The sequence below is a fragment of the Ostrinia furnacalis genome, unplaced genomic scaffold, assembly GCF_004193835.3.
Source record: "Ostrinia furnacalis isolate ACB-3 unplaced genomic scaffold, ASM419383v2 OfSCF7447, whole genome shotgun sequence".
Lineage (NCBI taxonomy): Eukaryota > Metazoa > Arthropoda > Insecta > Lepidoptera > Crambidae > Ostrinia > Ostrinia furnacalis.
The window spans coordinates 45,018-56,830 of record NW_021137686.1 but is presented as its reverse complement, the minus strand read 5'-3'; the positions used below and the strand labels follow the sequence as shown (position 1 = coordinate 56,830).

Sequence of the window (11,813 nt, the reverse complement as noted above, 5' to 3'; positions counted from 1 at the left end):
TACCCTAGACCTTCATATTTTATATTTAGGTAAAGCAAATGTACCTACATATTATATAGTTATAGAAGTCTCCAGTCGACTTCAGACGATAATAAAATATAGTAACTTTGTAGATTACGTTTTAGGTAAAAATGTTATGTAACTTTATGGTATTACTTCTAATCATTTCATTAATTTGGGCTGTTTTTCTCCTCTTTCGTAGAATAGTATGTAATAATAAAATAACAGTTTTGGCATAGAAAACGTGTAAAATGCCAGTATTCAAAGATTAACTGCGTTTGAAAATAGGACCCAATAAGAAAAAGAAAGGTCTAAGTATATTTGATTTTGATGAAAAAATTGCTACGGACTCTATAAAAGCTTGCAACCTATATTATTATTCATCTAACTGCGCTAATTATACCGTTTGTGTGGAATTTTACGAAAAAATATACTTATTAAATAATTTTCCACACGTTACGTCGCGTGTACACGATCACCCGATACAGTAATATAGAGTCGCCTATTACGTGCTCGAAAATATTAATATTTACGCCTTCAACCCCTACAGGTCACGCTTACAATGTTCATAGATATAAAATACCTAAAGGTGCATTGAGTTAAATTATCATTTGTTTTTAAGAATAAAAGGTAAATCCCCAATTTTTTAACATAATTAATCGGATCGCGAGTCACAAACAATAGATTTTTTGCGAATATCGTTGTGTGACATACCGGCCTTCAAAGGCTTAAAATTAGATGCCCCATATCACATGCTTGATCCACAGAGTTGGGATGCGGTCTATACTAATTACTGTATTTATATGTTTTTTAATTAAATAGCCCTAAAAATCACTTCAGTGGTCTGTATAGAGCTCGTTGCGGTTTATTTTGTTTTATTTCTGTGGAATTGATTAAATTGATTTCATTCACGCATTATTTGCAGTCTTAGAATTAGATAGATTATACGTGTAGGTAGTAAAATAAAGAGATTTAAATTAAGATTAGGGGGGTCCTTAGGGTACGTTAAGGTGGAACCCGAGCGGTCGTCAAAGGGAACACGTATTTAGAGGAAGTAGGTGTCCGTAGTTGATAGCTACAGGACAGACAGTACCACTGCATAGGAGTTGGAGTGCTATTATGTCAGATATACCTATGAAATAAGTCCCCTCCATTTGCTAGGAGGTACCTACAAATTACAGATAGCTAGGACGCCCTAGAGAAGTGAGTAGGCTAGGTAAAATCCTTAGGAATATTGAATAATAGCGTCCAGTCTTTGATTATTATTTACTAAATACTCGTAGTCACTCAAAGCGTCCAATTGCACACCTTTTATCTTCAATTAGTCTAACTTTGGCCCACTTGCTTAGTTGCTTAACATCTCACGAATCAAAACTGAGCATGTATAAAATCAACAAATTGAAGTCGATAAGTTTTTTTTAATAAAGATTTAAGAATCTTTAATTAGTACATACTTACTAGGTACTTAATTAATAAATGGAAAAGATGGTAACTAAGCAATTAAAGTGCAAGAGGACCTACTGAAAACCACCTGAATCTACATACTTTAAATAGATATAGACTTTGATTTCTAATTAAATACTAATATTAGGACGATTTTAAAACTTCGTCTGTCTATTGTGCCTATCGTAATAAAAGCTACGGCAAATAAAACTAAATGAACACTATGATTAAGTCTAGCTCAAATTATAATTCCTCAAAAATTTATCTGCACTAATTCTAAACACTAATTTCTTGAATTTTGTTTCTTTTATCCATATGTAGATAGTTTATGATATTTAATTAAATAATAATGTCAAGTAGGTTATTTCTAATGATGGTGATAAATCTCGAAATATTATGATGTCGAGCAATTAATGAGTATGATGGATAATGCTGGCAATATTTTACTAGGCGTTGTTTAACCAATACGCCACACGCGCGTTACGAGTAAATAAAATACCGCAATCATATGAATGCAACTAGGATCTTTATAAGACAAACTCGTGAAAGGGAAATAAATTTTAAAGATTTCTATAAAAGATCCATGAACTAGCTGACATGGCTGGACTGAGTTTACTAACTCTAAGTTGTCTGCATGTCTCACATAAATCCAAATACTTCACAGAAGTTAATTAGGTAGTTTGTAAATGTATATTGAAGGTAATAATATTGTAATTTAATATTTAAGTAAAACAGGTCTTAGTACTTCAATTTATAATTTTTACTCCTAATAAATATTTTGTCTTTCTATGCTGTAAAAGACTTGCAATACTTTTAATATTTGAAACACATCTCACTTCCATGAATCTCTCAGATTTTTTCAACTGGTTTTTATAAAACTAATGAACTTTCTTGTGACAAATTATGAAAATTCTCTTGTTTGTGCAATAATTAAAACTTAAGAAAATAATAAATGTATGTGATATTTTGCTGGTTGTTATATATTTTGCAATTTGCATGATAATTATTAAGATAAACAGCTTTAATATTTAGGTATAAGATGCCATATGTATTTAAATGCCTATTCACTTGAAACAAAATTGGCAAAACTTACTAAACAAATATTACTTGTACCTTCTTGACACAGGTTTACATACTTATTTGATTCAAAAGAATTTTGAATATGAATGAGCCTTTGGAATTGGACCAATTGTGGAAAACTTCTGTTCATGCTAAAAAAAGAATCAAAATAAGTGTATAATAGTGAGTTTCACTTTAAACTATTACATAAAATTATTTTATTGTATTTTGCTATGTCCAAAAAAACCCTTTACTTAATTATTTTACCAGGAAGCCCATTGTAACTGTAAATATATTATTGTTACTATGCATAATTATAAATTATGTACTTTTAAATTAGCTTAAAATAAACTTAATCACATACACCTTTGTTGTTTTACTCCTTTGATTATTAACCCCAAGTCATATAACATAATAACACAGAAGGAATGTATTAATAATATCTACAAATGGTTTAGGTAAATTAAATATAAAATTGTTAAGGTAAATTAAATTATATTTATTCAAAATTTACATCATTCCGTAGTAACAACTACAGCAGTTTATCTTAAATATAATAGCTAAGTAATTTAACAGAATCACCATTTAAGTCCTTTGTCAAGTAAATCCTTTCTTGCTTCTGCAATTTCGAGTTGGAGCTCTTTTGCCGCGTCCTCACAGTTGTTGAAAGTAAACACCCGGTATAAAACGACAGACGCCGCGTACAGCCCGAATAATATCACGAAGATCACCGGCGATACCAGAACCAAGTTCATATTGTTCTCAATGAGGGGATGTTTGACATAACCTCCGATGAGGGAATACCAGACGGCGAACACCGCTGATATCACAGAAATCCATTCCAATAACTTCGTCATAATTCTGTGGAGCAAAACATAAACTATATTAGTTAATATAAACAATTAACGAGCAAAAACTACATCAAAACGCAAGCGGCTAATTATGCAAGCCGATTTTTAGTGGGTTTACCTTGCCTTCGAAGTTTAGAGACACTTTTTCCAACGCACACGTTTCTATGTCTCTCTAAGTATTACAATTCGTGTGCCAGACACATGAAATTCGTCTGTAAATACTTAATTTAATTCAAAACAAAGTTCACAAAACACAGTTTTCTTCGCAAAACTGTTGACGTGACATTTTTGACAGCTGTGACGCACAGCTGTTGATGACAGATGAAGACTAAAACCGGTTGTGGCGTGTCGTGGCCATAGGTCGTGGCGGTAATATCGGTTTTTATAACTAGACTGAGCCCCGATTACGGTAACTTTTAACGTCAACAATCCAGACACGCTTCTCGATTCTGCGATACGATTGGTCGACCAATCGTATCGCAGAATCGAGAAGCGTGTCTGGATTGTTGACGTTACAAGTTACCGTAATCGGGGCTCTGGACCAATCTATAGTTCCAAAATACTGGACTGTCCTGTCGATGACATTGACAGTGGGGCGCCACCGTCAATACCGGATCGCTGGTTCAGATTTTTGCCATGTTGGAAACCATATAGTTGAACGATGGTAGCGCCCCCCTGTCATTGAGTTTGGCGGGACAGTTCTGTACAACCTACGATAGCGAGGTGTGCATGGGAAAATGAAAGCTATTTTACAGGCAATAGCATTGTTTATTGAGATTCAAAGCTAAGCTATGTGATGAACCTAGCTGAACCTAGCTGAACCTGGGTGGGCATACATTTCCAGGGGGTATATAAAGCCAGGAAAAAAACAAATGTTAGCGCGAGCTAAAGGAGCACAGCGCCATCTGTTATCCCAAATATAAACTATGTTTTACTTACCCATTGTTCTTGGTGGACTTGCTTTTCACTTGACACTCAAACTTATACAAGTTCAGCGTGGGTCATCTATAGTTGCGCTATCAGGGACGTTGCTATGTGAACGATGTGAACGACAGTGGTGCCCTCATTTAATTTCTACTCTTTTGTGTCGCACTGTATTGGCGCGCTCACTTAGAAACCGCGCTCGGTACTAATTTGTACCTATTTACTCTGGTTTTATTGAGCTTCGGTCTTCTATCATTAAGCTTTTGAAAAATCTGATAGGCAGCATAGTCCTTTTATTTTCAGCAGAGCCCCGATTACGGTAACTTTTATAACGTCTACAATCCAGACGCGTTTCTGATTCTGCGATACGATTGGTCAAAACAGCTGACGTACGCTGTTGAACGACCAATCGTATCGCAGAATCGAGAAGCGTGTCTGGATTGTTGACGTTAAAAGTTACCGTAATCGGGGCTCTGGGAACAAATCAGTCAGTGTTGATAGTAGTGCCCTCAAGAGAAAGTGGTACATAGATCCCAAAAAATCTAGGAAAAAAATCCATAAAAATAATTTATTTCAAAAATAAATAACAATAACGTTATCGACATAAAATATTCCTCCTTTTTCTGGTATTTCCGGTATGACGCATTATTCAATTTCGACTAAATTGGCAACACTGACCCTTGTGTCGTAAAAGGGTGAGTGAACCGCCTCATTGTTATTTATTGCATTTGTCTCTAATAATACATTAATTAGCCGTTTTACGGGTACAGGCAGTGCAATAACATAGGTCGCGACAGCCATGCCGATGTGAGTAATATACAAAAGGTGTGGCACGTCGCAGGGGCGTCGTTTCGTGGTGCAGTGACATCGTTGGTGTGAAAAATATTTTGCCTATCTCGTAAGATGACCGAATATAAGTTGGTGGTGGTGGGCGCCGGAGGCGTCGGTAAATCGGCATTGACTATACAACTCATACAGAATCATTTTGTGGACGAGTACGACCCTACTATAGAGGATTCGTATAGGAAACAAGTGGTGATAGACGGTGAGACGTGTCTGCTGGATATTTTGGACACGGCAGGGCAGGAGGAGTACTCGGCGATGCGGGACCAGTATATGCGCACGGGGGAAGGCTTCCTGCTGGTGTTCGCGGTCAACAGCGCCAAGAGCTTCGAGGACATCGGCTCGTACCGGGAGCAGATCAAGCGCGTCAAGGACGCCGAGGAGGTACCCATGGTGCTGGTCGGCAACAAGTGCGACCTGCAGGCCTGGGCCGTCGACATGACGCAGGCGCGCGAGGTAACTTTGTTTACATTCACTATTACATAGTATGTAGGTAGGTACTAAGCTTGTGGTTAATTTCCAACAAAACATCAAAAAATACCATGAGTTTTTAATTCTTAAGTTTAGATAATGCGTGTCAATAACTTGTTTCTGAATTTTGTTGCTTACAATTTCTAGGTATTACTAAAGATAAAGCATTTAAAAAGCCCTAAATATGTAAGCCAGGAGTACAGTATTGTCTTAAAATGTGTTATTTATTTCGTAGGTAGTAAAAAAAAAGTTTTAATTTAAGTCAAACTTCAAATGTATTAATTATCCTAATAACTGTTTGTTCTTAATACTCAAATATTTCCGCCTACACACTTTAAAATAGTTATCCTTTGACCTTGGTTGCAGACTTGAGGTAAATATGTAAAATGTAAACACAAATGTGGTGCTTGACAGGAAAACAAACAATATAAAGGGGAGATAGGAAAGGACTGATTTGTTTGCTTTCAGCATGTACAAGGAAGTAGTAACCCAACGCACATAACGTTAAGATTTTATTGTTTATTTATTTCACTAATTACATGTTTACAAATAATGATTATTACTTAACGACTCAAAGTATGATTGTGTATCAAAAGAAAAATAAATAACGATCATTTTTTAAACCATTGGAATGATGATAATAATTAAATATTGTAGAGGGTAGTTTAATTTTAAGAAGTAACATGTTCAAAGGTGTAATTTTAAAAACTTCTTTTTATGTTAAGAAGTAGATTATTCCTAAATTCCACTATTTGTATTTACATTAGTAGGTATGGTTAATTGGTCTTTTTGGAGTACATAATTATGTAAAAAATCTAAAATGTGATATCGGTGGGTACGGCAATGCCCCTGCCAAGTCGAGTTGTATTTTTACAGTGACCTAGAGAAATTATAGTGTTAGGGAACCAGTAGCAGTCCTACATACATTGTATAATTTTTTTTTAGTATTACCTACTTATTGTCTTTATGAATATGAGATGTATTTTAAATTTTATGTAAACTCAAACTCAAACATTTTATTTGCCATTAAGTAGGGTACAGGTACAGATGGAATACAGGAAAAGCTCATTATCCTACTCAGCCAATTACATATTGCATGCAAATATCATGAAGAAATTTCAATTTATGCTGTTAGTTTGATACAGTATGCAATTAATTTGTTGTTCGTATGTATGTTCTATTTTATGTAAGTTGGTTTTGTGACAATTATACATATAATTTATTTATTTATTTGTCCATAGATAGTCTCACCATTATGGCCCACGAGAGACTTTAATTTAACTAATTAATGTTTGTTAATATTTAGCTGCCTCAGTGGCCAAAATTCTTATCTTACTATTTAAATACCATTAGTCCCAAGTATATGTTGTAATAAGTAATGTTTTAGTACCTATTTCTACACTCAACATTTCCTGATTTCAAATAAGGAGCATGGGCATTTATGTAGCTGAATGGCCCCCGGTAATATTGGTTATTTTTTCTAATAATTCCACATTTAGGACATTTCGTGCAATTATTGATCACATAGGTTATAACAGAAGGCGAAAGGCAAATATTGCATCAATGTGATAAAAAATATTAGTTACTGTTTACTATCTATCTACATGAATAATCAAACTAAAATACCAGCTAGCTTTTCACATCATTCAAAACGCGCCAATGCCGGCCAAAAGGACTAAGCGCGGGAACTGCTGCTTGTGATACAGATACTAATATAGCGTTCCAGCTGCTGCGAGGTCAAGTCGTCTATGTAACAGCACGCCAAAAGATCGACCCTTGCGCTTAGGAAGCCTTAATAGGCATGTGACGTTAACGTTAATAAAGATGACGAGTTTCTTAGGAGCATAATATGCTGGATTCGACAATGCCCTACGTCTACAAAAATCTACTAAGTCCTACTGCAAAGTCAAGTTAGGAGGCCACTCTCCTCAACTCGCAACAATTTTTTTACAAAACTAAAGCAATAACTCATCGTTTTCAGGTGGCGCGGAGTTACGGCGTGCCTTTCGTGGAGACGTCGGCTAAGACGCGCATGGGCGTCGACGACGCCTTCTACACGCTCGTCCGAGAGATCCGCAAAGACAAAGACAGCCGCGGCAAGCGCAACCGCAGAGGGAACAAGATGCCGCGCGGCCGGTTCAACAAGTGCGCGCTCCTGTAAATAACGCGTCTAACATTGGCGAGCGTGGGCATTACCTTGGATACGAAGCGAGCGGGCTGAGCCGAGCGAGCGAATCTAAAACATGCAACCTACGCCGATCGGCGTCGCCAAAGGGCTTCAGCTCGCGCCAAAACTTTACGCGACTATTACTCGCTTCCAAAAGATACTCCTAACAACGTTTTCGTGTTACCCACATTTACTCATTGCTTACAACGAAAATAAAAACTGTTCTTGTGGGCCGAGTACTTGCCTGTAAGACAAGAATAACTAAGCAGATTGTCTTTATTTCCACATAACTTTGATGTCCATGAATCCCATGGTTCTAGTCCAAGAAATCAAATAATTTACCTACCATTTTGAAAAGATCCACTTATCCACTTTAGTGACATTTTGGTTGGCTTGTCCTCAAAACGAATTCGATTCAAAGCATTGATTTAATGCTATTGCTGTGATACTGACCCAATCCTGTCTTCCAGTGGGAAAGAAGACGTGGTTTCCTCCATATAGCGATGTCTATCCACCAAACCTCATACATTGTTGCCATATTATCATTGACGAGTCAATAGGAAATGTCCACGGTCGTCGATACCTAATCTTATGTATTATACAGCTAATGTATGTCGGTCCCACATCGGTACTTCGGCCAATAATCTCATGTGCGAAGTGCTGGCGGGATGACACGGTACGGGCTCGTGAGTGATGCAAATCGAGATTGAGTTTTTGACTGCCTATAACTAGATCTGAAGAGCAGCTTCTTACTATACCTTAATTCTTTAAACGTGTTTTGAATTATAGATAGGAATCCAATGTACACTTTGTATTCGGCCATAATTTAATTTTGTTTTGTTGTATATTTTTGTTGATGCGATTGTGAAACTTTTCTGGAGTGCCTAATTACTGGAACCAAGCGTCAATTCGTAGTTTCGTATTCAATAACGCGTCTCTAATTTGATTAGAGGCAAGTCCTCGTGGTTACCAGATGAATCTCTGAGCTTATGACGTATGAATTCTAAATAGCAGAATAACTTTTTTATTACTTGTTATACTTGTAAAATCTGTACAACGTACCGCAATTTACCTCGGAGGGCAAATATCTACAAAAATTGTCCTATAGAAAATATCTCCGCTACTGTTAAGACACATGCCGGCGGCCGGCTAAAATCATTGAATTTATCTATAAAAAGTGATAGTGTTGTTCACCTATAGGCATAAAAACTCAATCTCGTAACTCTCAAGGTGCTATTATAAATCATAGTACACTTGCAGTGGGACGCGCCCAGTTTGCCATAGTCTTTTTATAAATATTGATCAAGTGTCGTTACGGTGAGGAGTTTTTTCAGGTTTTTAGAATTAAGCTTGCTACACTCTAAACTACTCCAATATAGGTAGTTAGAAACAAAGTCTATTAAAACATAGCCAAAATCATGTTTTACCGATACTTATTCGCTTGAGTCCGTTTGATCGACCGTCATTGAACAATGGTTGTGCACAAATACAGTTTAAACTATTTCAAGTACAATTTTAATTGGTTGTTAGCGCTTTATAATGAGTGCATTACATCACATTGTTTAATTTTAAATAAATGATTATAATCCAACCACTCCACCAGGTCAAGTTAACTGACGGTTCTGCTCCGTTGCACAACGTAAGTTTTCGTTTAGAGTCGACTATTTGTTAGTTGAACTGTTGAAGATTAAAGTCTGGTGAGAGGAGCGTCGTTTTCTCCACTCGCCTCGACCTATGGCCTTGCCTTATCTCCTTGTTCCTAGCGCTGCAACGTTGATGAATCACAATCAATTAACATTTTGAGAGCAACAAACATAATAACGCGAGCTACATCATGCTTATTTTAACTCTAGTTTATATGTACGATTTGAATTCAAATATCGAAACTATATTAATCAGTCTGAATTTTGTATCATGAAACACGAGCGTGTTACTATCTGAGCAATGAGAATTTAAATATCAAATTATTTGTTATAATAGTGTATTAAATATTAAGATCATTGTTAAATGTTTTCTACTGTAGCTAATTTTACATGTAGAGGGAATTTTTCATAATATTTCTACCGCTATTAGTTTTAACATAGACTGCTGAAGTGATCACACAGTTCTCATTACTTGGCCAAGTTTACTTCTGCATGTTGGAGTCAAGTTGGTGTGTATTTCATAATCTAATATACAGTATTCATATCCACAGACAAATAGGATTGTTTATAGGTACTAAATACTTTAATTAGTTGAAGAAAACGCAATCGATTTAGTGAGACTGTGCCCTTTGCGTATGGCGTGAGTCGATCGATACATTGGCGTCTAATGTATTTACTAATAACATTTGATTCTATCTTTCTCACTCATCTTGGAATATTTGCATGAGTGAAAGAGATAGATAATGCCAAAATAAATAAATAAATAAATAAAATTGTTTCTCGATGCGTTTGCGCAGTTGACGCACTGATCCACAGTCTAACTTGTTGATTGTACTTCCTACTGTTTTGTAAGACATTTTGTATGCAACTGAACTTATGATTATTACTGTATTTATGTTAACAAACTAGCAGTAAGGTCTAATTGCTCTGGGTTATAGTATAATAAGTAAAACTCTGAAATGAAGTATCGTTCCATCGCTTTTAGTCTGTATGAAGTTAATAGTGAAAAAATGATTTAAATCATGTAAGACATAGACCTTTCTTTAGTCTGTTATCAGAAACTTGGTACATATAGCTAAGCATCAATTTTTTTCTGTCATAAATTAAATGTATGAAAACTGTCTGCCCATTGGTGACTCCTTTCCCGACTACATAACCGAAAACTTATTCTTTTGTAATTTGGCACGATGTGACTTAAGTTACTATTTTATTGGGGAATAAAGTATAAAGTACCAAATAAATATTTTTTCTTTCTTTCTTTCTTTCTTTCAAAACTAATATCTCGTGTTGATCGGCCGATTGTTACCAATGTGAAGACACATGATCGCAGTATTCGTGTACAGTGAGCTGGATTTACGATTTAGATTGCTATGGGATATGATCACATCTACGTCATACCGGTATTGCATTTGCTTGCTTCTCATAGCGTCGTCTCGTTTTACCTACGGAGTCGGAGCATGACGATGCTTTACGAATATAAGGCACTTTACACACTGAATGTCGATGGTTAAGAAGAGCTACATTTATTCAAAAATTGTGTTGACTTCCGTCTGTAGAGAGCTTAAAATATTAATTGATCTGTAGTGTTAAAAAAGGGGAAAATGTAGCCCGTTCTAACTCCGACTCTGGGTATAGTGAAATGACGCTATAGGTACGAAAGATTGAAAGAATCTAATACACTTCTCTAATGTCGAGTAAATGATGGGGTGGTTAAATGTACAAATAAACAATAAAAATAGTTTTTCAGCTCACTGTTATAACAAAAACCATCAAGTACCTATGAATTGAAATGTTTTTTTTACTTACATAAATTATAACTTAAGTTTTAGAGGGTCATCAAGAGCGCCATTTATTCATATGGATTGTATAGATTTTTATTTGCATCAATGTATTTGTGTCTGCTGTAAAACAATGAATATTTTGAACGAATTTTTACAATAATCATGGTTAAACAATAGTTTCTGTAGGTTTTAAGGAATTACTTTATAAATATTATTAATTGATTAGACGAAAAACATGTATAGTTAATTGCTTTCTAAGAGTTTATGAACGACAAAGCTGCCATGAAATCAATTCATCATCAAAAACTATATTTTGTTTGCCATAATATTTGACATTTGTTCATGTTTTAATCGGATTATTTATTTTTAGTTTCAATTTTAAATACTGCGACGAATGAGAAAATCACAAACATTTTATTGTAATAAAAATCAACTTTGATGCTAGTGCACAATTTTGTTGGAAATAGTAGGTATTTTCGATTAATTCTGTAACAGTATAGCACAAGAATGTGTGCTAATTGAAATAAATAAATTGATGAATCAACGCGTGAGTGTTTTTGTTGTTAATGCTTTGCTATATTTTATTTTAATCGACGCAGACTCGATGTAGCCATAAGACACTTTGGAAACA

The 11,813-nt window shown here is 35.4% G+C and overlaps 2 protein-coding genes across 2 annotated transcripts; one reads left to right on the top strand and one right to left on the bottom strand.

Annotated features, from left to right (window-relative positions):
* Positions 1-2,986: 2,986 nt before the first annotated feature.
* LOC114364543 (Dolichyl-phosphate mannosyltransferase subunit 3) lies at positions 2,987-3,360 on the bottom strand. Its single transcript, XM_028320734.1, has one exon. It carries the CDS (start codon positions 3,357-3,359, stop codon positions 3,081-3,083), a length of 279 nt encoding a protein of 92 aa, XP_028176535.1. The 5' UTR covers position 3,360; the 3' UTR covers positions 2,987-3,080.
* A 1,579-nt stretch (positions 3,361-4,939) lies between these two features.
* On the top strand, positions 4,940-11,726 carry Ras85D (ras-like protein 1). Its single transcript, XM_028320693.1, has 3 exons — positions 4,940-5,576; positions 7,573-10,626; positions 10,671-11,726. The coding sequence occupies exons 1-2, from the start codon at positions 5,181-5,183 to the stop codon at positions 7,750-7,752; spliced, it is 576 nt and encodes a 191-aa protein (XP_028176494.1). The 5' UTR covers positions 4,940-5,180; the 3' UTR covers positions 7,753-10,626; positions 10,671-11,726.
* The last annotated feature ends 87 nt before the right edge of the window (positions 11,727-11,813 follow it).